General features: G+C 47.4%; 1 protein-coding gene across 2 annotated transcripts; it reads left to right on the top strand.

Moving 5' to 3' along the window:
* The first annotated feature begins 2,621 nt into the window (after positions 1 to 2,621).
* CD83 (CD83 molecule) lies at positions 2,622 to 24,374 on the top strand. 2 transcript variants are annotated; one of them, XM_055127872.1, is made up of 4 exons: positions 2,622 to 2,962; positions 18,434 to 18,647; positions 21,359 to 21,465; positions 23,249 to 24,374. In XM_055127872.1, the coding sequence occupies exons 1-4, from the start codon at positions 2,756 to 2,758 to the stop codon at positions 23,372 to 23,374; spliced, it is 654 nt and encodes a 217-aa protein (XP_054983847.1). In that variant the 5' UTR covers positions 2,622 to 2,755; the 3' UTR covers positions 23,375 to 24,374. The 2 variants fall into 2 exon arrangements, with proteins under 2 accessions (XP_054983847.1, XP_054983846.1); XM_055127871.1 differs by having other exon boundaries at positions 23,246 to 24,374.
* Positions 24,375 to 26,011: the final 1,637 nt, after the last annotated feature.

Here is a 26,011-nt window from a genome sequence, read left to right as displayed (position 1 = left end):
GATCTCAAAGAAAGAAAGGATTTCCTTAACCAGGCACAAGTTCGGGTATATTCAAGTATGAAAAGCCCCATTTGTTCATTAAAGATATCACAAACAAAGGGAAAAATATAAAATTTAGGCCTAAGAAAGATATTTGGCAAAATCATAAAAATAAAAAGTGTGGGGGGGGGGCGGGGGAGAGGGGGAATTTGACCCAGAATTTCAAAACATCGCCAATGCAAAAACCCAAATGGCAAGAAGGAGAAATCCTCACAACCGTCTGGAGACATAAACTGTCCCTCCTCGTGACCCGCACTTTGGGAATGAAGCAGAAAGGAATTCCCACTTCGCATCTGTCATGTTGGCAAGAATTAGAAAGAAAGTTGCCAATGCTAAGCCCTGCTGGTCCGAGTATAAATGAGCTGATGAATTTGGGGAGACAAGATGACAACTACCGGAATCTCCCTACCCTCCAGCTGTGCTGCTGGTGAAAACTAGGAAGAAAGCTTAAACCCTCTAGTGTGAGTTCTCGGAAGACGCTGTTTTCAGAATATTTCACACAGAAGAGCTGAGAGGTAGCACCACGTGTGGTCCCCTGAGCACTGTCACCAGTGACCCCTGAGCACATAGCCAGCAGGGCTTGGTCCAAACCTGCCTCCTACGAAGCAGTAAATTACACATAGATGTGTTCAGCCCTGTCCTTTTTCTACGGCTTATTTTTGTTTTTTCTTCAAATTTCCTATTTAATTAGTTCGTTTGGAGGAAGTATCGTTACACAGAGCTGATGTATCTGGTGATTGGAACATTTCCAAGGTCTAATTAGGACGTGGCTAGAAGGCTCCAACGGACCAAGGGTGAAAGGTCTTGGAAGAGTCTGGACCAGCAGGCAGGGAGACAGGACAGAGTCAGGGTCACTGCATAGTCACTGAGCACGGCCTGGTGTAGCCCCGCCGGGGTGGGCCTCGTGGTCTTTGCACCGCTCAGCCTGAGCAGCACAGGCCTTAGCTCTGAACCTTCAGGTTGAGGTGGTCAAGCATCCCTGGGAGTGGCCACCGAGCGTCTTGGGCACTGCTTAGGGGCTTCCTCATCCTGCCCCAAAGAGTCTGAGTTGCAGGCAAGCTGGGAACTCTCCACTTCACCCTCATACGCTGCAGAAGAAACTGTAAATGACACATCCCTGGTCTTAGTTTGGCAATGCTTAGCAAAACATTACGTTCCCTTGGAGCTAGCATATTGCCCCTTTTACCTTTATTCTAGTATTAGAGTAGAAGCAAAAGAGCCATCGTGGCACTGTGTGGATGACCAATAACAAGGGAGACAGCCTTGGCACACTTTAGGCTCCGAGCACAGAACAGTGATGGCTAAGGTCATGGGCTGTTTCTGATTGAGCACAACTGGTGGAGTATTATGTAGACACACTAAAATGATGCTGATGAAACAACGTGAAAATGCTTATAAAGTATCCAGCTAAAGTAAAAGAGATTACAAGATAGTATGTAGAGAGGATTTCAGTGAACTGCCAACCTACGCACCGACATGAAGACGTGAAGATGTTAAAACAACGAATGGAGATTACGGCTTGATGGAATGACCAGCTTTCTGCTTTCTTCTGTAGCACTGCAGCACTGTGGTCCTGTTGTTCATCAATGTGCTCAAGCCGGCACCAGTAACATCTCCATGGTGAGATTTGTTACTGTTTTGGGGATATCGAATATGCCACAGGTAGCTTGCCAGGCTCTGCTGCTTGGGCGGGATACTCTCGGTAGCTTGCTGAGCTCTCCAAGAGGGACGGAAAAATCAAACTGGGGTTGGCCGCGTGCAAGGCAAACGCCCTACCTGCTGTGCTATTGATCCAAATTATTTTTTGCCTTTTTCAGAAATCACATGTAATTTTAATTCAATTTTATTTGATTGCAGATACCATTTTTTTATTTTTAATTTAATTTTTTCAAGCTCTTATTGCAAACCAAAATTGGTGTATGGCACACACAAAAGTTGTGTGGTAGGAAGGGGGGCATTGTATATATTACATCTAGTTAATTACAATACATTAACTTGGCGGTTTACTTGACAAATTAAGCATGTAAGTTTAAATATACTAGTGTTATAACCGAATGTACAGAATTTCTTTATGTAATACATATGATTATCTGGAATGCCAAATGAAACCCCACGTAAATAATGTTCATTTACAGGTGACATTTTAAACAATGAGAAACCGGACTTAAACAACTGGGGTATTGGTCCATAAAAACCCTCTCTAAAAATAGAAATATTGTAGCAGCGATGCTTTCTTTGGGCATGCAGATGACACTTAAGCAGGCGGGATGACCGAGAAAGCCCCTAGGTTTGAGCATCAGACCCGGGACCCCCCCGCAGCGAGGCCCCCCGGGGGTTTGGCCGGTGACGTCGCCGCGGACGCGGCTGGACCTTTGGGGACGTTGCTCGGCCTCTCTGGATCTGCTTCCCCGGGGCCCTCAAAGGGCCTGAGCCCCGCCGGCGGCGCCGCGGGCTTTGTTCGCGGGTCAGCGGGTTGGGGTCACGCGTGCGAGGCGGCGAGCCGGAGCGCTGGGCCGCGCGCGGGGCGTCCCGCGGGGCGGCGGGGGCCGGGGCGCGCCCGGGGGCGGAGCGCGGCGCGGGGGGGCGGGACGGGGGCGCCCCGCTCGGCGCTGCCGCCGGGGATTCCCCCGGGTGGGCGTCGGGGGAAGTCCCGGGGCCCGCGGCTACAAAGAGGGCAGCGCCGCGCGCCGCGCTCCCCACTCGGCAGCGCCCAGCCATGGCCTGCGCCCCCCGGCGCGCGCCCCCCGCTTCCCGGAGGCCCCCGCTGCTCCCGCTGGCCCTGGCCGCGCTCTGGCTGCCCCTGGCAGCCGGCGGCCCGGCGCCCGCCGTGCGGGAGGTGACCGTGGCCTGCGCCGCGGACGTGGCCTTGCCCTGCACCGCCCCCCGGGACCCGCGGGGGTCCTACTCCGTCTCCTGGGCCAAGGTAGGCGCGGCGGGTGCCCGCGGGCTGGGGCCGGGGCTGGGGCCGGGGCCGGGGCCGGGGATGATGCTTCGGGGGGTGAAGGCGGGGGGGTAGCGGGGATATCCCGCAGCCGGAATCTAAAATCCTAGTCCAGCGATGCGCCCCTCCGACACCCCTGCCCCGCATCTTGGCACAGCGCGGACTTAGACGTTGAGCCTCGGGCATCTCCAGCCTCACCTGGCCCCGAAGGGCGCTTCCAGGCAAAGCCCGGACCTGTCGCTTGCAAGCCCCGTGGGTGTTGCAGGCTGCAAAGAAAGCAGAATTGGCGCGAAGTTGCCGAGAGGTGACCAGGGTTTGTTTCATAGGAGTTGGTGACTGGTTCAGAAAGAGCTCTTTGGGGGGACCCTTATCTGGGGGACCCTTGCCCTCTGCCCTGTGATGCTCTGCCCTCTGGCGGTTAGGAGAGGTCCGGCTGTTGTGTGTGCGTGTGTGCGTGTGTGTGTGTGTGTGTGTGTGTGTGTGTGGTCTGTGTTCTGCTTGCTTCTGTTGCTTCTGCCATTTGCCCAGTTAGGAGGTGTGTGTGTGTGTGTGTGTGTGTGTGTGTGTGTGTGTGTGTGTGTGTGTGTGTGTTGTGTTCTGCTTGCTTCTGCCATTTGCCCAGTTAGGAGAGGTCCGGCTGTGTGTGTGTGGAGTGTGTGTGTGTGTGTGTGGGGGGGGAGTGGTCTGTGTTCTGCTTGCTTCTGCCATTTGCCCAGTTAAATACCCAGGGGCTTCTCTATGGAAGCAGGCTTAGTCTTCTTCCTACTTGATTTTTACCTTACTTACAGCGGGATCAGAAAATACAACAATTTCATGGTTGTTTTTGCAGTAAATGAACCTTAATATTCTTTTAAAGTTATAAAAAGCAACAGGATTTGGGGAGGTTTTATTTGGGGGGGGCACACTCAGAGGTGCTCGGGGTTTACTCCTGGTTCTGTGCTCAGGGATCACTCCTGGGGGGATTTAGGAGACCAAGCTCAGTTCCAGGTATCAACTGGGATTGACTAAGTGCAAGCCAAGCTTCTTATCTTCTTATCTGCTGTACTATCTGTTCACCCCCAAAGCACTAAGGCTTGAAGGTTCATTATATGTCCAGCTCTGAGATATTTACATATCTATCTGTTTCTCTCATTCTCACGGATTTATGTGATGTGATGAGCACTCTTCCTGGTCCTGCTTTACAGATGAGGAAACTGAGGCTGAGGGCAATAGCCCAGCCTTACGAGTCATCTTGGCTTGCTTACTGTTGCACTGAGGGCCAAACCGTGGAGCTGGGCTTGCACCAAACGGTCATGGTCCACATACTGCGTGTTCGTTCAGGCATCTGTCTTGATTGCTCCATTTTCACCCTTAAATACTTAAGGTAAAGCAAATAAGCTTCCCTGGGTGAGCCAGCCAGGGACTTACTTACCTCAAAGAAGAGGGAAAGCGTGACATGCTTTCCCTTCCAAAGAGTCATGTTTTAAAAAAGAAAACAGTATTAATATCCTCAGGGGAGTAATTAAAAAGGACTTGTGAAACAAGTCGGTGGAATTTCAGACTGTAAAGTTCAAACCGTTGTCAAGTTAAATCTTCTTGTGTAAGGTCATCTGGAGTGATGCAGTAAACCGTGGCAATTAGCCTTTGGCTTCTTGGTGGACATCAGCTGATGCGGGAACTCTCTAATGCCTATGCATATGTACTGAACATGGTTCGTGCGTGATTTATCTGCTCGGAACTGTTAGAATAACCTCAAGACAGCAATCTCTTGGCAGTTTCACCCTCTCCTCCATTGGTCCATAGAAAAGAGGCACTGAAAAAGCATACCTATTTTTAAAAAGAACAAAAACACTATAAATAAATACTGGTGCACAGGAGCATTCCATTATGCCAGCACCAATAGGACACCCTGGAATTGATACATACTATTCCTTCAAGTATTTTTAAACAGGTCTCAGCATATTCTGAAATCATATTGTAGTCTAGCCCAGTAATTTTACTTTTTTTTATGAGTTGTATTTGTATAACAAATAATAGAATGTTCTAGAAATAATGTCAATGGTTTGGGGCTGGAGTAACAGTACAACAGGTAGGGCACTTTCCTTGCACATGGTGAACCCCCAGTTTGATCTCCAGTCACCCAATTTGGTCCCCCAGAGGCCACCAGGAATGATTCCTGAGCACAGAGCCAGGAGTAAGTCTTGAGCACAGCTGGATGTGACCTAGCATCAAAAACAAAATCAAAAAGCCTTTTCTCTGGATAGAATCTCATGCTCTGTCTTGCATTCCTCTCTTTCTCTTTCTCTCCTCTCACATCTTTCTAGGTAATCAATATTCCTTCCTTCCTTCCTTCCTTCCTTCCTTCCTTCCTTCCTTCCTTCCTTCCTCCCTCCCTCCCTCCCTCCCTCCCTCCCTCCCTCCCTCCCTCCCTCCCTCCCTTCTTTCTTTCTTTCTTTCTTTCTTTCTTTCTTTCTTTCTTTCTTTCTTTCTTTCTTTCTTTCTTTCTTCCTTTCTTCCTTCCTTCCTTCCTTCCTTCCTTCCTTCCTTCCTTCCTTCCTTCCTTCCTTCCTTCCTTCCTTTCTTTCTTCCTTCCTTTCTTTCTTTCTTTCTCTCTCCTTCCTTCCTTCCTTCCTTCCTTCCTTCCTTCCTTCCTTCCTTCCTTCCTTCCTTCCTTCCTTCCTTTCTTTCTTTCTTTCTTTCTTTCTTTCTTTCTTTCTTTCTTTCTTTCTTTCTTTCTTTCTTTCTTTCTTTCTTTCTTTCTTTCTTTCTTTCCTCCCTCCCTTTGGGTCACACTCAGCAATGCTCAGGGGTTATTCCTGGCTCTGCACTCAGGAATTAGTCCTGGCGGTGCTCAGGGATCAAACCGTCTGTACTATGGGTCCAGCCCCTCTTTAAGTAAATTTCTTTCAATACAAACTATTTGCTTCACTTAAAAAAAGAAAGAAAGAAAGAAAGAAGTCCAGCAGTGAAATTCTTAATAGAGGACGCAGCTTCTTTTTATTGCCAAACCGTTCCCTACCCCTGACTACCTGGTGACGTGTTTCCACGAAGCAGAGAGGTCAGCAATTGGAACCTGCTGCCCACAGCCAGCCAAGGTCATATCGCCTCCCTTCTCGTCACAAATGTGCTTTCTTTTCTGCATAGTTGGGCAAGTAAAACAGCGTCCCTCTGCCCCCTGGAGCGTGGACTTCACTCGCTGCCAGATTGAATCTATGCTTGTGGGGCCCGCTGTTTCTCACAATTATGCTTATAACCACTCACAATTTAAAAATTCCACTTCCCACTTAGCTCTCTGGCACCACAGAGCATTCTGCCACTGTCCAATTGACATGGATTATTTATGATTAACAAGAGGACCCTGGAAAGCCATGTGTTTCTTATCATGTGCCTTTTACCCCCAAATTCAAAGCAGACGACAGCACTGTGCTAGTGTTTGCAACATTAGAAGGAGATGTGGAGGAACAGTGCCTGCTCCTTGCTCTTTATTTCTAAACTTATGGTGAGAAGGGGGCAGAGGGGGCTCAATCAAGATAAGCACAGATGTCAAAGGATGTCACAGGATGTCTGCCAAGCTGGGCAGAGATACTCCAATCCCTGTTAAGGCAACTTGAAGGTGGACTCGTGTCTTTCTAATTGGGATCAGTCCCTGCCCTTTCTGGATGGTATCTTGTAGGGCAGAGTGGTGGTCGAGAACTGAATACAGTATATCCGTGAGGAAAGTAGTCAAATTCGGCTTAAACTTATCCATAAATTGGGATTGGGTAGGTAGTTGGAGAAAATATGCAAATAGAATTTGGTTTTGTGCTCTTTGATTGGCTGTGACCTGAGTTAGGTTAGAGCATGCGCGGGCATAGCGCCCTGGCACCCAGGGTGACATCCACAGACAGGCTGAGCCACACTTCTGCTTCCTGTTGAGTTCTCGGGCTCTGTAACTCTTTAAAGAAGCTGCCCTCCGCTTGGATGGAGAGGGTGGCAGTGGACGGAGTGGACATGCTTGATGCTTGCACTCATAACTAAGTGATGATAGGAAGACACAGTTCCATTGCGTAGCATGTGAGGAGCCTCCGTATTCTACGCTGATGCATAATGAAAGAGGACGTAGGGTGTCATCTTAGGGTGACACTGTGGGTTTGAGGACTGAGATGTGTCACAAGACAAGTGCTCTTTACAGAAGGGTTTCAAAGAAAGGGAACAAAGGGGAACTGATTATGAATCCAGAGAACCCGACTCGAAGCTCGTATTATTTAGCAGAGTCCCAACCATGCCAGATTGCTATCACGTGAATTAAGGGAACTGGGTAAGCTTTCAGGAAGCTACTTCAAAAGTTCAAAGTCCAAAGATAGTGAGATCTGGCTTATTCTTGGTTCATTATGCAGCTGCCTTCCTCATTGTTAAACTCCCATTTGGCAGCTGTATTTTCCCTCTACCATCTTGTAGGAGAATGAGCCATGAAGCAAGGGGCTGTTAAGGAGCCAGAGGTGACTGTTCTGGACAGATGTCATCTGTAGAGTCACAAACACTGATAGATTTCCTTAGGAGGCAAGCCACTCGTGGCATTTCCTTGGTTCTACAATGTCTTTTCTTGAAGGTAGACTTGGGAACATCTTCCACCCTCCCCCAATAAAAAAGGAGACACATCTACATTAAATGAAGAAGCACTGAAACACTGACATGTGAACATAATGCTTTTGTAACTATGAAAGGAAAATCAGACTGTCTCTAAGGCATCTATACTACTTGGTCTGGTCAAATCACTTCTATGGCTTTCTACCATTATTTATCAGGTATCACTCCTATTTATACCTTTATTATTAGTATTTCTACATCCCAGATATGTGCTAGGTCCTGTTTGTGGCATTAGCCAATCCAAATTCAATGGACTTTTGCCAGATGACCACATCTTGAGTAAAGGCATGCACGGGCATAGGAATCTACATATTGGGGGAATTCATAAGTACTAGCAATTTATCAAAAGGATTTTACAGCAGAAAGTTTAGAGATAATGTGAGAAAGTTAATTGGGATTGGACTGTAAAGAAAATTGAAATCAAACTATGATAACTTGAACTTTAGTCTTTCAGCAGCAAGGAGCCACTGAAAGTTTTTGAGCAAAGAGAATGAAAAGATAAAAAAGTGTCATGTCTGAAAAAAGTCTGTCATCCCTGGGGAAGGACAGAATATGATTTATCCTAGTAGATGAGTCTTAGAGGGAAGCTTTATTCTTTAATCACAATGAAATTCTCCCCAGGTTCACTCAACAAAGTGAACTTGATCTCATTCATAGGATTTGCCTTCATTTCACTCTTGCTCATCAGATCATCAGCGTGTTCTGTGGCTGGTCCAGGGAGTGGTGGACCAGGCAGAATCTTGATGTCATGGAGGGGATTATAGAAGAAGTCTCAACCAGATGAATGTGGTGGATCACAGGTTTCCAGTCTGAGGAGACAACGAGAAGTTCTTAAAATCATTTAACTTGGGAGAAGGGAAGAAGGTGGAGGAAAACTGAGAGTTCAGCAGAAAGAATGAAAACACTTGTTTCCCTGACTAGAAGGGGGAACCTCGGTCACATGGGGATGGACCCTTTCAGTTCTGCACTGGTTATGTCATTACATGAAGAAGGGGAAGTTAGAAGAAAGACTCAGTGATGTAAGGGAAAGTCTTAGGTAGACATGACTGAAAAGAGATTCTAAAAGAAGGGTTCCTCTGTCTAAAATATTTCCACAATCCCTTCCTGAAGACTCTTGTGAGAAGCTTAGGGTTTCTTCTTCTTCTTTTTTTTTTTTAACCCTCAGTTGTTAGCTGAAACAAGAACAGGATAAAGCATTTGACTAAGATTCTTTTGCACCAATAAGTGCTTTTCTGGCTTTTGTTTTTGTACTTAGGTCTGTGTTGGTAAAATTCCTTTGTGTCCTATAGACCAGCTAGACTTGAGAACCCAAGGCATACTAATATCATTTGGTGGTTTCATGGACAGCAACTAGTCTACCACATGTTATTTTCTTTTCCGATTGTTTGTTTGGGTTGTGGGGAGGGGAGGGCTACACCTGACTGTGCTCACCTGACTCCTGGCTCAGGGATAATTCAGGGATCACTCCTGTCAGTGCTCAGGGAGCCATATGCAATGCTTCTGGGGACTGAACCAGAGTCTGCCACGTGCAAAGCAAGCATCTGCTGCAATTTCTTTGGCCACTTCCCTTCCCTAAGTGAGGATGGAGTCCAGGAGAGGTGGAAATCATCTGGGATGATGAGTCCAGATGAGGGAAACCTAGGGGAAAGAAGGATGCTCATTGTGGTGTGGAAAATATACCCCTGTTCGCCCCCGAGGATAAGGGAATCAAACCCTTGTTCTCTCTGCCTCCTACATGAACAAGCAAGCAGCTGGAGAAATGGAAGGTTGTCAGAAACAGACTTCTAATATGGTGTGTGCACAGGACGACATTGAGATAATCCCCTGCCTTGTCACCACAGAATGAGCTCAAGTGTCTTGAAATGATGCTGACCCTGCTGTGCAATGCATATGCTCAGGAATGTCAGCTTCTGAACTCTCCCCTCTGCTGCCTCTCAAAGCCCCATCCCCATCAGATATTCTATAAAACTGAACTTTTGCCTTTGTTCTTGGCTCAGTCCCTAAGAGCACGAACTGAGTCCACCCAGTGCAAAAAAAAATTTTTGTTTCTTAAGTTTTGTGCTTGAGCACTTGGTTCTTCCCAATCCAATGGGGCCAACATCCTGCAGTGATTGTCATTGTCACCTTAGAAGAGGCTCACTAGATGAGCAGTGGAGATCAAAGATTCTGAATCAAACCCATCTCTGCTGTCTCATTCTTTAAGAGCATGAGAGATGTGAATCTGAGGGGCAGAGCAGGATTGGTTTGATCTGGATCCAAATGGAAATAGACTGATAGACATTGCATTTACTTATGGGGTGGTGTGGCGTGCCCCCATCCTTTCATGTTGAAGGACTGTAATTGGCTTATATCAAATGTAATCAAATTCAATCAGCTTGTATCATTGAAATGGGAAAAGTTTTAAAATGTGGTTCCCACCCATTTCTGTTATGGCTGTTGGGAGAGGGGTGTGTGTTCATTTTGTCCTTCCCCAAAAAATATGCCTCAGTCCTGATCCCCGAGGATACATGAATGTGATGTGTGGAGGGGGAATCATTGCAGATGTCATCAAATTAAGGTGGGATTCTATTTGCTGAGTCTGGTCCCTTTTCCAGTGACTAGTGTCCTAATTAAAAGAGAACAGAGACAGACACTCGGGGGTATGGATGTGAGTCTGTGGAGTGTAATGTTTGACAGGAGAAGGAATATTACTAACACCATCAGCAACGTCAGGAGCTGATTAGACGTTGAACCGATGGTCCTGCTGACCTTCCGAGATGGCCCTGCAGACATCTGGGTTTAGGTTTCTGGGCCCTGCAGATACCTGAGTTTGGGTTTATGGATTCCTGAACATCAAGAGAATCTGTGGCTGTTGTTTTGAGCTGTTGGCTTTGTGGTTGTTGCAATGGCAGCTCTGGATGAGTGCAGCTTAGATTTGGACACTTGTGACTTTTCCCTAGGATGTGGTGTGCTTTTTGTCTCTCAATATTTGTGTTGTTGTTTCCTGTTCACTCTCCTCCCGGCAATGGAGGTGTTTCTGCAGACTTAGAGCTCGCCTGGGGTCAAGTGCAAAGCGCATCGCTCTCTTCTAACACAGCAGCCCACGTCTGTGGAAATGTCCCCCAAGTGACTCGGCTGGATCACGTGCCCAGCACAAAACCTATTTAACATAGATCCCAGGCTTGAGTCAAGTCAGCCTCCTCTGGAACTAGACTCAGAGTCGCTGCTAGGTGAGCGGGACCCACCAATGAAGGAGGACAGGCGGGAATAGCACTAGTCCTGCTTTAGAAAACTCAGCATCCTGCAGCTACTCTGGAGACACTGTGGGTACAAAAAGAGCTCCTCCCCGGGGATTTCTGGAGCAACTCTGCCAGAGTACCAGCTGCAAGGAACGATTGTTGGATAGATGGGAGTGTTTGTTAATGACTGCAATTAGCAAGCATTTTATGTGCTTGTTGTGGCAAGGTTAGTCAAGGCATTACTCATGAAAAAACAAGAATTAGGGATGAAATGATATGCTGAAGCTGGCCCATGTACCTGGTGGAGAAATTGGAAAGCAATTTTAAGTCAGTTGTTTCCAGCTAAAGCCTTGCTCACCTGCTCATTCTTTCTATAGGTTTTGTGTGTGTGTGTGTGTGTGTGTGTGCACGCGCTCATATTGAGTTCCTTTATTCTACTGACAAGAAGCTATGGCATCATCCATAACTAAAAAAATAAGGCTCGAGGTGTCTATTTACTGAATTGTATTTTTTGTAGCTTATTTTTAAAATTAATTTATTTTTAATAGAATAATCATGAGATACACAGTTAAAAAGTTGTCCATCATTGGGTTTCAGTCATATAATGTTCCAACACTCATCTCTTCACCACTATGAAATGAGGTACATTTCACCTCACCATGTCCCCTTCCTATAGGTGGCTCATTCATTCAGCAAATATTTTTGACTCTCTCCAGTGTACAGGGAACTATTTCTATTTCAAATGCTGAATGAAACTTCAGCTATGAAAATCAAAGCAAGTAGTCACATTTTTGGGTGCTTTCTGTGTAGTGGTCATGAAGTGCATTCAATGGTCACCCATTGTCACAGGTATCTTTACACTGACCTTATGAGGTGCCCCCCACTAAGTCTCGGCATGGCAAAGGAAGCCTGAGAACTACTCAGCACTTGTCCAAGAACAGAGCTGTGATTGGCAGTGCTGGTGTGTATTTCCTGGTTAGCCATCTCTGAACCCTGTGCTCTTCACTTCCCTTCCTCTACCATCCTCAGAACTCCATAAATCCAGCTCTGTCAGTGAGACCCAGTCCATTTGAAAGGGGATCATCATTTTTCTAATAAAACTACGCTCAGAAAAATACGACGTTACTACTCCAATGTATTACCCACATTATGCCATCAACCTTCGAGCCAAACTATTTTGGATGTAATAAAGAGCTCTTTTTATGATGAATGAGGATTATATTGGCACTTTAATTGAGTTAGAAACCGAGGTACATGAATGTTCGTGCATGAGAAATACAACGACAAAAATTGCACAATGTGATTGGAATATATTAGATTTGTCGAATATCGTCTTTAGATACTTGAAGTCTAGATTGTCAAAAATATTCAGACTGTCAGGTGAAATATTTGCATGCATATATAAGTACAGACATGTTGCCTCTCCAAAATGTTCCTTTGTTTTAGTTTTCTATCACATTCTTAACTGATCTCTTGTTTGGTAAATTTGGGCTTGAAATATCGGATTGAAATTTTCTATAATAATGTCCTTGTCTATTCAAATTTGACAATCCAGGAGGTTAGTACTTATTGTGATAAAACTATAATACAATTTTACAATTTTTTTTCTTTTTTTTTTACAATTTTTTTTTCTAAATAAGGACATATGGACTGAAGTAATAGCACAGTGGGTAGAGCGTTTGCCTTGCATGTGGCTGATCCGGGTTCAAATCCTCTGCTCCTCTCAAAGAGCCTGGCAAGCTACCAAGAGTATCCCACCCGCATGGCAGAGCCTGGCAAGCTACCTGTGGCGTATTGGATAAGCCAAAAACAGTAACAACAAGTCTCACAATGGAGACATTACTGGTGCCCGCTCAAGCAAATTGATGAACAACAGGATGACAGTGCTAACAGTGCTAAATAGAGATATTGATTGAACTATTGATTCAGGCCCAGCCATGTTCATTTGGTTTCTTTCACTCTGGTTTAAATTTGTCTTTTACAAAAAACTTACTTGGTTCACATGCCCTTAAAATTAGTGCTCAGATTTGCTTGGTTTAGTATTCAGCAAATTAAACAGAGTTTAATTTAGGGCTTGCAGTTAAGTTAAGGTCAAATGGCCATTTTAGAGAAAGAATAATAATAATTTAAATACCTTTAAATTATTTAGTCAAATTGGAGACCTTGAGACAAGTCAAAATTCTGTAGGCTTGCTGAAAATGAGATGTTCTCTATTTTGCCCTTTTCTGATTCAATCGGAAGATAGACTTAGCGTATGACTTAGCGTATGAGTTAATGCGCGTCGTGTAGATTTTACAAACACAATTGGAATGACTGTTTTGAGGAATCAATTTGCCCAAATCGCATTGTAGCATGGCGCACTACAATATTAGCATTGTAAAGGGTGCATTAAAGAGTTCCTTCAATTAGGTTTGGCTGGGAACGGATCCGAGGGTTTCTTTTGTCATAAATTACTATTTCCTGAAATGCTTGTGCAGAGAGGCCACGGAGCACTTTCAGACTCGCGATGCTGAAAGAGCTGTTCTTGCCAGTCGTTGGTTTTGAGCCAGCTCCAATAAGGACTCATCAGACGAAGCAAATTCGAGGGTGACTGTTTGCTCTGGCTCCATTTTCCTCCCCCGGAGGTTCTGGAATGGCTTAGGAACCTGCTTCTGCCGTGAGAACTCACCTGACACTGCAGTAACAAGTGTGTGGCCAAGACTAGGATAACTTCTGCAGAAAAATTCTCTTGGGACCCGTCGTATTGTCCCACTCCCTTCTACTCTCTCCCGTTTAGGGCATGTAATAGGAACTTCAGCACTACAACTGCGGGTTGTAGTATTGCAACTGCGGACAAGTCCCCCATGGGAAGGTGTACTGGTGTGTTTTAAGATGGTGCCAGGAAGAAGAAGAAAGGATATTGTGCAGAGCTTCAACTTGCTAAAGCCAGAGGGAGTTGTTTTGCAACCTTCCTAGCAGTGTGAATTTCCAGAAGGTTCTTTATGCTATTGTTATCAGATGCAGAGACCTGGTCGCTATGTTGGTGAGTGTTCCCAGGTGAGTCCAGTTCTCTCAGTTCTCCAAGCGAGAGGAAGATCCACGCTGACTTTAAAAACTAATTACTCTTGTTTGGAGGAAGAAACAACTTTATTTCTTAAACTGAAGGCGTGAGGGCTACCCGGAGGAAGCAGCACTCAGTTTTGATTAGTTATCCATCTATCTAGGATGGGAAGAGCACATTTCCCACTTACAGACAGTTGCAGAAAACCAGCTATTCCCAGTAGAGATTTGTACATTCAAGTAAGACCGTCATGGAACAAAAGTTTTGCATTTTCTGACCCTGGGGCAGAACAGGATTTGAATCCTCACGGACTTGGTGGTCTCTGGAGCTGATGCTGGTAAGGTGTGAGGAAATGTAACTAAGGCAAAGCCCAATCTGAGGCACTTTTGCTGAAGGTGGGCAGAAGTCTTTACGAACAGCAGATGTGGAGGAGCGGTGCATGCGAATAGACCAGAGCCTCAGGGTCTTTCATAGAACAAACGCATCCTGTGCCTGGCTCAAGTTCTGTAACTACTTTCCCAGAACGCACTTTTCTTTTCTAGCTTTCTTTTCAAGCCTGGGAAGGGGCAGTTGGAAGAGGACCCCAGGAGAGTTGAGCCATTTGACCGTCCTCTTGCTGGCTGTGACCGCACCATAAATCAAAATTCATCAGGTGGCTTTGGGCTGGTTTAGCCTGTCCAGGTTCCTTCCTCTCCCTTGATCTCTCCCCACTTGCCCTTGTTTTGCCCTTTGAAAATAACTTGAGACCCCCGGAAGTGGGGGAGCCAGAGACCCATGGAAATCTGACCATCAAAAAAAAGACTCAACTCTGACCTTTTTTGTTGTTACTGGTGATTTTGAAATGAAGTTCCTTCTGCAGACAGGCAGAAGGGGACTGCAAGCCCGTTCGGATCGCTGTACCATTTCCAGAGTCTTGATAATGGGGTGATCTTTATGTAAATAAGGGCAGTGGTTCATAGTACCCCCCCCAGCTCCAGAGGGCTCTGCCATTTAGCTCTTGAATTTCAGAAGGTCTTTTTCTGAGTTGAGAGAGGGTCACTCGATGGGAGAGGAGGCACGCCAGGAGAAAAGCAGAAGTAGATCATCATGAAATGGTTGTTGCTGCCAAGTTCCCATCTTTGGGGAGGCAGGGATTTCTAGCCCGAGTTCCGGTGAAATCTATTAGAAAGAAATCTGAGTCGAAAGCATTTGGAGGTTAATTTAGAAAAAAGCCGGGCAGGATGAGAGTGCTGAGTTAATGAGTTCAAACTGGCCTTGGGGGAGGGGGGGAGGTCTGTAAGCCATTTGGCCTTGACCCGCCCCAGGTTCTGGGAGAAGGGAGCCCCCAGCCAGACTGGAGGAGGGGAGAGGGCCCTTCAGGGGGAGGCTGCAGTGAGAGGCTGAATTAGATGCGGGCAGGGAGAAAGTGGGCTAAATTAGATGTGTCCTGGGATCTGATCAAGGTCTTTAGTTTCCTCTGATTCCTTGGCTGCCCGTTTTTTCTTCTTTATTTCTGAATACCTCGAGGCCCCAGTCTGTAGATCCTTGTGTGTTAGGAGTCTTTGAGTATAACCGTCAAGAAACGGAATTTATGTCCATGGGCTTAGCCCCGCCCCGCTGTGCAGAGGGATGGTGGGGGGAGTGGATGGACCCGGAGACTTGTAGGAGCCACGAATTGGCCACCAGATGTCACTGCAGCCTGCTCCATGCAAATAAGGAACACTCACACGGCCCAGGGCTCTGCAGCTGGGCCTCTGACCTGCGTAAATTCTGGAGAAACCGCTGTGTGTGTGTGTGTGTGTGTGTGTGTGTGTGTGTGTGTGTGTGTGTGTGTGTGTTTACCCTGTGTTCTTTTGCCCCCACTGAGTCCTTTTTGAAAAACCAGAAAAGGGATTATGGGGTCCTCAGAACCGCTTAAACCTGAGCTGGCGCAGACAGAGAGGCAGTGAAGCCTGGGAATCTTGGCTTGGCTTGAAGGGGCTCTTGGTTGCTGTTCCTGCTCGCTCTGGGCTAAAGTGCTGGGCTTCTGGCTGAGCCCTGGGTGTCCCTCAAGGGGAGCCCAGATGCCAGCGTTGTTTGTGAGTGCTGAAAAGGCGGTTTGTGGAAGGCAGTGTCACACGCTTTGAAACATTTCAGTGGAAGATCCACAGGCAGGTTAAGAAAGCGGTTTAAAATATGCCCAGGCTGGAGAAGTCCTACAGCGAGAAGCTTGCTTGCCTTGCATGTGGCAGACCTGGGTTTGATCCCCAGTACCACATATGGTCCCTCGAGCATGAATGATTCCTGAGCAAAGAGCCAGGAGTAACCTCTGAGCATCACTGGGGTTACAGCCAGTGATGTAGAAAAAAAAAAGGTATAGGGGATATATGCCTGAAAAGTATGATTAACTGTAATATAAACTCAGAGACCTCAATAAGAATGGTATAATAATTTTAATAATGACAATAATAATAATGATGGGCTGGAGCCATAGCACAGTGGTTGGGCGTTCACCTTTCATGTGGCCGACCCGAGTTCGATTCTTCCACCCCTCTCGAAGAGGCCGGCAAGCTACCGAGAGTATCCCGTCCACACGGCAGAGCTTGGCAAGCTACCTGTGCGTATTGGATATGCCAAAGACAGTAACAATAAGTATCTCAATGAGAGACGTTACTGGTGCCCGCTTGAACAAATCGATGAGCTACGGGATGACAATGACAGTGACAGTGAATAATAATGATAACGATATGCCCAGGACGGGCTGGGAGATGGCTCAAAGGGTGTGGCTCTTGGCATTTGCAGGAGCTTCTAGGCTTAATGCCTGGTACTTTCTAATCTCTCAAGCACTCAGGGTCAACCCTGAGCTTTAAGCTGAGGGTAACCCTCAACCGCTGAGCTAGGTGTGGCTCCAAACTAAGAAGACAAAGAAGCTGAACGAATGTCCAGAAACAGACTGACGTGTAGAGTGTGCCTGATCCCTGAACTTGGACATAATGAAAACTCCACTCCGTTTTCACCCAAAGACAAGTTCAAGGAAAGACCAGCAGCTGCTGAGTTACCCACAGGGGCACCTTCAGGCTGATCTGGCCAGACTCAGGCTTCCGGTGGTCACCGTTCTTTCACACATCTGATTCTGGGACTCTGTCATATGCACATGGCATCTCCAAATTGCCAGCTCTGTGGAGAGTGGGCAGTGTCTCCCCAACCGCAGTCTCCCAAAACAGGATTGACTAACTCCGCTGCATTTTCACACGGTTTCTGTTGAGCTGCCTGGCAAGAGACTGAACAGACCTAGGAACATTGCCAGATGAGAAAGACGGGCAGCAGGAATAAGAATGGATCCGTGGGCTTGCTCCTCATGCCCATGGTCTCACATGAACATGTATTTCACTTGCTTGTCTCTCTCTCTCTCTGCTTTTTTCCCACTCTGGTAAAGCCTGTGTGTTCTCTTGAATGCCTCCTTCCTCTCTTTCCAATCACATCGAAGTAAGTTTCAGTGAAAATGATCCCGCTTCACCACAAACTCTTAGAAGAAGAAGCAATAGATGCATTGGTACCTGAGCTGTGAGCCAGTGGAATTCATGCCCTGAATCACTTCATCTGATCTGTGGTCCATGGTTCCCCATGCTCATCCTCAGCATCACTTCATCATGGTCCATGGTCCATGGTCCCCATGCTCATCCCCAGCATCACTTCATCATGGTCCATGGTCCATGGTCCCCCGTGCTCATCCCCAGCATCACTTCATCATGGTCCATGGTCCATGGTCCCCATGCTCATCCCCAGCATCACTTCATCATGGTCCATGGTCCTCCGTGCTCATCCCCAGCAGCAGCAGCAGCAGAACTGAGTCTTTACTCAGAGTAGAAGTTTGTGTGCAAAGTATCACAAGGGCCATCCTGATCTTATTCCCCAAACGATGTAACCACAAGAAGTTGCTTAGATTTTCCCCTTTTCACTCATTGGGTACATAGGCACACAGTAGCATGCTTTATTTAATTATTTATTTTTATTAATTTTTTAGCACAGCGGGTAGGGCTTTTGCCTTGCATGCAACCCACCTGGGTTCGATTCCTCCGTCCCTCTCAGAGAGCCCAGCAAGCTACCGAGAGTATCCCGCTCACACGGCAGAGCTTGGCAAGCTCCCCGTGGCATATTGGATATGCCAAAAACAGTAACAAGAAGTCTCACAATGGAGACGTTACTGGTGCCCGCTTGAGCAAGTCCATGAACAACAGGATACATTGCTACTTATTTTTTAAGTTGAATCACCGTGAGATACACCGTTGCAAAGCTTTCACCATCAGGTTTCAGCCACCTAGTGTCCCAACACCCATCCCTCCATCAGTGTCCATTTTTCCACACCAACGTCCCCAGTATAACCTCCCGCCACTCCCCACCCCCTGTCTGACTCTATGGAAGGCACTTTACTTCTCTGTCTGTCTGTCTGTCTCTCTTTCCCCCCCCACCCCCGCCGCTTTTGGGCATTATGGTTTGCAACACAGATACTGAGAAGCCGTCATATCGTCATAGTGGGCTGAGGCTGGAGTTGGAAGGCAGGAGGCAGAAGACAGAGAAGGCGCTAGCTGGGGATCTCTGGGGATTGATGACACCTGTGTGCTTCTTCCACAGCTGGAGAAGGACGGTGAGGAGAGGATGGAACACCGGCAGGGAGCACCGGCCCACACTCAGCAGCAGCAGGAGTCTGTGGAGGCTCCTGGGGAAAGTCTGTATTTTCTAAAGATCCGAAATGCTACAGGCTGTGACTCGGGCACCTACCGATGCACCCTGGAGGAACGCGACGGGCCAAGGAACCGGAGTGGCACGGTGACCTTGAGAGTGACAGGTGAGGGGGGTCTCGGCCCTGGTGTCTTCCTGCAGGATGTGTGTCCAGCCCCGCAGAGCTCAGAGAGTCTCCCCCAGCAGCTTGGATCCCAGGGAAGCTGGAGGCTGGAATGTCACCCTTGGTTCTTTGTTCTTTCTTTTCCTTGAAGGGCAGAGTTGCCCAATCTGGCTGAGGTAGATGCCAAAGGTAGCCAAGTCACACGTTAGACTGTTTACTCATGGAGGAGTCCATGGAGGCAAATTAGAAGCACCCAGGTTTGACTTTGGGGGAACAGAGAAGCTGCGGTGCTGAGTACACAGGGAGCTGTGTATTTGGCTCATTGGGACTTTCTGGGTTTTTTTTTTTTTTTGGAGGGGGGAGGTTGGGGCCATACCCAGCAGCCTTCAGGGCTTCCTCCTGACTCTGTGCTCAGGGATCATTCCTGGAAGAATTTGGGGACCCTATGCCGTGCTGGGGATCAAGTCTGGCTCAGCAAGCACCTTGCCCCCTGTACTATCTCTGGCCTTCACCGGGGCTTTCTGCACTGCTCAGGGTGTGAGACCTCGTGCTTCCACCACCTTTGCAACAGCAAGATGGCATTTTCTCTCCCACTTCACAGTGACTGGTTTCCCAGTACCTCAATTCAGGAATGCAATTCAGGAATGCAATTCATAACTCACTACAAAAAATAAAATTAAAATAAATTAAGAAATAAACAAAGAATACCTATCACCAGGAAAAAAAAAATGTTTCCAGGCAGCAGCCATATTTTTGCTTTGTTCAGTAATGCCAACCAGCTAATGACCAAAAAGGGGTTCTCGGCTGGGATTTCCCCAGAACCTTTCTCACGTACTTGCAGATGTGCCTGGGGTTTGCCCCATTGTTGCCCACGTCTTGCTTGTACCTGAGCCTTGAAATGACAAACATGCTGTCCTTGAGTCCTTGCCTGCACACGAGCTCCTTTCTTCGCTGTCAGGGACCTGAAAGGAATCTGACTCCAGTTTTGTAAACTTAGAAGAATGCAGTCCCTGGGCCTGGCTCCCTGGTACCCAGAGACACAGACCTTCTGCCTTCGGGAGGAAGAAGCTTCTAGAGTCTTCTTATTGTTGTTGTTATTTTTGGGTCACACCTGGCGATGCACAGGGGTTACTCCTGGCTCTGCACTCAGGAATTCCTCCTGATGGTGCTCAGGAGACCATCTGGGATGCTGAGAATCAAACCCGGGTCTGTTGCATGCAAGGCAAATGCCCTGCCTGCGGTGCTATCGCTCCAGCCCTGAAGCTTCTAGAATCTCCCAGCTGTTTGTGTGCCTAGTATGACTGAGCCCTGACATGGTCCAACTCCTGGGTTTTCTCCCCTGACTTTGAGTCTCTGGGAACCTAGTGAGTGCCCGGTGTATGTTCCCCTGAATGAGGGCTGAGCACAGGCCGCAGGCGAGAGCCGAGAGTGGGCCAGTGGGAGCCGAGAGGAAGTGAAGAGCAACCAGCCTGCCCACGGGCCCCGAGGGCTCGCTCTCCAGAGCCCCTGAGGTCTCGCTCAGATCTGAGCTCTGTTGTTTGTTAGCGTGTGGCCTAAGGCAAAACGCGGGTCGACCGGAAACCTCAGCTTGCTCATCTCTGGAATGGGGAGAAGGGCGGCTACCACAGGGCTTGCTCTGGGGGTGAAATGAAACATCGCACAAAAGACAGAGTGTGGCACTGGCCGTAGACCAAGCCAGTGCTCAATACACATGAGGAAGCACAGGGTCGTAGCCCTTGGCCTCTCTGTCTTCCGAGTCCCAGGCCCCTTTGGGAATCCACCCCTACTGCCTTGTATGAAATTTTGAGTCTAGTTTCTGGGGTCCGGAGCTCTCTCAGGAGTTGCAGTTCCTGGGAGAGGGAGGGTTGTCTGTGCACAGGCACATCTCCTGCTTCTGCTCGAAACCCTCAGGGGACCACCTTGCTACCCCACCCAGCATGTTGCAAGTTTGTCTTGGAATGGGGAGGGTGTGTGTTAAGCATGCCCCATCTCCATCTGCGGCCTCCACTCCTGCAGAGCACTTTCCCCAGAGCCCTCCCTTTGCTGTAACTTTGCTGGAGCAAGACTTGCTGTAGGAGTCGCCCAAACTGGGGCCGGGAGCAACAGCACAGCGGGTAGGGCGTTTGCCTTGCACGCGGTCAACATGGGCTCGATTCCCAGCATCCCATATGGTTCCCTGAGCACCGCCAGGGGTAATTCCTGAGGGCAGAGCCAGGAGTAACCCCTGTGCATCACCAGGTGTGACTCAAAAACAAACAAACAAAAAAAAACCCCACAAAAGTCACAGTGATTGAAGGCTGACTCAGCCCACTCGGAGACCAGGCCCCTGCCCAGAAGGGAAGACACAGATGTTGCACTGCCAGCTTGGCCACCGACCTTTGTCCCTTGGGCTTGAGTCCTGACATCCCCACCTGAGAAATGCAGGCGGGCAGTCAGACTTGCCTGGAATATTCCACCTGACCAGGGTCCTCTCTGTGTCCAGCAAGAGTTAAGCTTGGAGCCAGCACTGCCATCACTTGCTACCCATGTGGAGGAGAGAGGGAGGGAGATGCTGGGCTTAGGCCAGCCATCAGCCAGTGAACATCAAAGACTCCACCCAAAGCAAAGGCGGGTTTGGAAGTGCAAAGAGAGCGGCAGGAATGAAGCACGCTTAGCGTTTGATCGTGGCGGAAAGGGGGTGCTATCTGACTTCATAACTCCCTTCTTCTTCTCAGGATGCCCCAAGGAACACAGAGAAGAGAATTTTAACAAGTACAGAGCTGACATAATCCTGCTGGTGGTGCTGGTCATCTTCTACCTAACGCTCATCATTTTCACCTGTGTAAGTGTCTCCTCGTTCTCGATGCTTTTGTTGAGATGCCAAGGATGAAAGCCAGGGGCTCACAGCTGCAAGGCAAGTGCTTACTAGCTCGGCCACATTCTGACCCTGGCACCTTTTAAAAACATCTATCATGGTTAAATAGGAGCTGAGCGCCCCGCCCAAAGCTACCTTGTTTAAAGGAGCTGATAGAAAATGTCCCCTACACTCAAAAAAAAAAAAATTGGGGCTGGAGCAATAGTACAGCCGGTAGGGTGTTTGCCTTGCACGCAGCTGACCTGGGTTCGATTCCCAGCATCCCATATGGTCCCCTGAGCACTACCAGGAGTGATTCCTGAGTGCAAAGCCAGGAGTAACCCCTGAGCATCGCCAATGTGACCAAAAAATAAAAAATAAAAAAAGGAAAAACGTCCCCTCCTGGAGCTCCTGGTACCCTTCGGGGTCATTCCAACCCCAGCCCCTGGTGGTATCAGCTCCTTTGGGGAAACATTACTAGAGGCTCTGCAGAACAAGGTCCAATAAGGACCTGCAAACTGTAAAGACCGGAACCAGCAAAACACAGACCCAGTAAGGGAATTAAAAGGAACATGAGAAACCTCCTAGGAAAATTCCAGGGTTCTGTAGTTGTAGGGGTGGAAAGTGGGATGCCCAGGAGGTCTCTTGGCCACCCTGCCTGCCAGGAGCTTCATTTTGTTTTTTTTTCTGCAGTCACTGTGACAGACAATTCCTTTCACCTGTTCTTGAGCTTCTTTAGAAACCCCCCTAAGGGGCCGGAGCAGTAGTATAGCAGGTAGGGAGTTTGCCTTTCACACGGCTGACTCAGGTTCGATTCCCAGCATCCTATATGGCCCCCTGAGCACTGCCAGGACTAATTCCTGAGCACAAAGCCAGGAGTAGCCCCTGTGAATGGCCAGGTATAACCCCCAAAAGGAAAAAAAAACAAAAAGAAACCCCCCCTAATAGGTTAGTTAGTATTTTCACCTATTCCTTAAGAATCAACCCTAAGAAGTCAGACAGGGATGTGTCCTGTGATCTTGGCAGGGGTGAGGGTGGGGGGTATGAGGATGATGGGTAGTCCTTGGGTAGACATCAGTCAGTGAAAACACTTCAGTTTTATACCTCAATCCTAAGCATTGTAGGGTTTATCAGAAGGTGTAAGATGTATCTGCCTCCAAGGACTCAGAGTTTGATCACGAGACTTATTTGCATATAAGCAATAACCAGAATTACTGGGCAATAAATGTTTTCCAATGAATACTTTTAGGTTGGAGCCATAGTGCAGTGGGTAGGGTGTTTGCCTTGCATGAGGCTGAGCTGGGTTCAATTCCTCCGCTCCTCTCAGAGAGCACGGCAGGCTACTGAGAGTCTCTTGCCCACACAGCAGAGCCTGGCAAGCTACTCATGGCATATTCGATATGCCAAAGACAGTAACAACAAGTCTCACGATGAGGACGTTACTGGTGCCCGCTTGAGCAAATCGATGAGCACCAGAATGACAGTGACAGTGACAGTTAGCAAATGCTTATTTCCTGGGGCACTGGTTGACCATAAGGGTAACTCACCATCAGAAGCGGGACATGATTGTAGTTCTGCTATAAATAGGGACTTTCCTGGTCAGAGTTTGGAGATACCAGTGGAATGGTCAAGCCCGTGGTGAATGAATGATGGAGCCTTGGTGAGGAAGGTTTCTAGCCAGCTCCTAGTGAATGGAGTCTAAGCCCAGGTGTCAAATGGTACTTACCCCGAAATTACTCATTTCCCTTTTATCTCTTTTATTTTTCAGAAGTTTGCACGCCATCAGAGTATTTTTCCAGATTTTTCTAAACCTGCCGTGGAACAGGGTTTTCTCCCTGTCACCTCCACAAATAAGCATCAGGAACCAGTGACATCCTTCAAGGTAGAACCAGTCTGAGAAGGATTTCTGCAGGTACCTCTGTGCTACAGCGGACATGAGAGGACTGAATGCCACATTGAAAATGGAAGACCTCCGTTGATGCCCTTTACCCGAACATCTGCTCATCCCACCCTCTGTGGGCGGGGTCCTGGAAGTCATTTCCCAGACCACATACGCTGTGACTACCTGTAGGGGTCACTGAAGAACTGCTTCTTCAGTCTACCTGCATAGCCTTCAGTTAGTCATCTGGTCAACCTCATGGAGATTTCTTCAGCCCTTGAAAAAGCTTCGGAATGGGGAAAGGGTCTTGGTGGGAAATATGACACCCCCCTCCAGAGTTGGCCCTGGGACAGATTCATGAGGACGCTTCTCCCTTTCCACATCTGGGAACCATCTCTTTGAATTTGCTGTGTTTACTTGGACTAGCCCAGATGTTTTATGTCTGGGAGAAGCTAACAGGACAAGCTGTGAGACAGTGGGAAATATTTAGCAAATAATTTCCTGGTGTGAAGGCTCTGTGATGACTAAGGAGTATTATGTGTTTGCAGAAATAACAGGTCAATGAATTGCTCCCCAGCAGGGCTTTTTCTTGGGGGGAAAGACATCCATCAAGAAAAGTGCCACATTTATTTTGCTATCAGATATACTCGACAAAGAAGTATGTGTGCTTTTTCTCCTTTGGAAACCAACACCTCTGGAGAGATATCTAACTGACAGGCACCCTGGCTGTGGAGAAGAGATGCTGGAGAGGCTAACAACAGGATCAAGAACAATGTTGAGTTGATGAGGATGCTGGACTAATCACGTGATCTGAGTTTTCCCTCAGATTGTTCCACTACCTAGAGGTCTGAGCTTGGCCCTTCATAGTTCTGTTTTATGAGCTATAAACCAAGTTCTTTATGGTTCTATTTTCTGAACTGTTCAAGCCAAACATGGGTTGAAAAGATGGTATATGAAAATTCTTCAAAAAAGTATAAAAGCACTATTTGAAATTCCATCGAGTAATTATTTTTACTTTCACAGTGCTGTTCTGAGCATAAAAAAAACACTGTCCACTTCTCAGGCTTGAAAAATATTTGCTTTCAATTAATTTTCCTCCTTCCCCTTTCCCTTGTTGTCATTACTGTGATGTCCAGAGGTCACACACTTGGTTGCTGTGCTTGCATATTTGGCCTTGGTGTTCACTGGCCTTGCTACACTTGGTTGCAGTGTACCTCAATTACACACTTGTCCTGGGAGGTCCCTGGGGTAATGCTCCCCGGATTGCACTGGTGATTTAGGGTGGTGCTTGGCTTCGTTCCTGCCATATAGTTGCCATCATTTACCATGTTTTCAGTCATTCCAAGCAATATAGTCTATAAAGTAGACTTCCCACATTCTTCTGTTTGAATTTCTCAGGACAAGCCATCAGTGGTGTATACTTGAGGCAACAACACTCTTGTCAATCATATTCCACACTACAGACACACTGGAACCATTGAGTGGCAGAAACAGAGTAGTTCAGGTGACAGTGCCATGGTGTCTTGGCAATTATTCTCTTCTTTTAAAACTTTACCCTTTGCCTCCCCATTTACCAAGGTGATTTTGCTATTTGGTAGTGTTACACTACCCACATTAAAGTTAGAGTAGGGCCAGAGAAATAACACGGGAGGTAGAGTGTTTGCCTTACACGAGGCCAACTCAGGTCCAATCCCCTGAACCCTACCAGGAGTGATCCCTGAGCATAGAACCAGGAGTAAGTCCTGAGCACTGCTGGCATTGGCACTCAAACAAAACACACACAAAAATAAAAATTAAAATCACTCTCAACTGTATCACTGTTATCCTGTTGCTCATCAATTTGCTCGAGGGGTCACCAGTAACATCTCCATTGTGAGACTTGTTGTTACTGTTTTTGGCATATTGAATATGCCACAGGTAGCTTGCCAGGCTCTACTGTGTGGGTGAGATACTCTCGCTAGCTTGCCGGGCTCTCCTAGAGGGACAGAGGAATCGAACCTGGGTCGGCTGCATGGAAGGCAAATGCCCTACCCACTGTGCTAGATGCCAAGTGAACTTTGTTAAACTTTTGTTCTAGTTTCCTAGTTAGTAAATGTAGACATGTGAATTCAAGAGTTAGGGAGTCACACACACACACACAGACACATACACACATTGAATAAAAACAACAACTAACTTCGGGCTGAGGAATTGGAGAGTCAGAAGCCAAGATGAATTTCAGGGGATGAAAAGTTGCCTGGTGCCCTCCTCTCACACAGAGAACACACATGGCAGATGTGAAACTGTACCCTCCACCTCAGGGTGCGCCAAGTTTGCATTTCCACCAGGTACATGATGAAGTGGCCTCAGGCAGAGGCAGAGTGGGCAGGACTGTAAGAGAGAGAGAGAGAGAGCATCAAGTCAGGAACTCTGTACCCGGATCCTGGGAGGTTCACTCAGGGTTTCAGATGGGTTAGTATCCCAAATGGTGAGAGCAAGTGATTGCAATACTTACAGAACATCCTTAGGTTCATTTAGGAAATGGTAGTTTGTACAGATGGATGTCTGTCAAATTTCTGTAGAAGCCATAGTTCCCTTTCATAGAATTATGAAATTCTATGCTTTACCAAAAGTGCTGGAAGCCCATTCAGCACGGTAATTAGTTGTTCTTCCGAG

Source organism: Sorex araneus, chromosome 2 (assembly GCF_027595985.1).
Source record: "Sorex araneus isolate mSorAra2 chromosome 2, mSorAra2.pri, whole genome shotgun sequence".
In the NCBI taxonomy this organism is placed as follows: Eukaryota; Metazoa; Chordata; class Mammalia; order Eulipotyphla; family Soricidae; genus Sorex; species Sorex araneus.
This window is presented reverse-complemented; position numbering and strand designations above follow the sequence as displayed.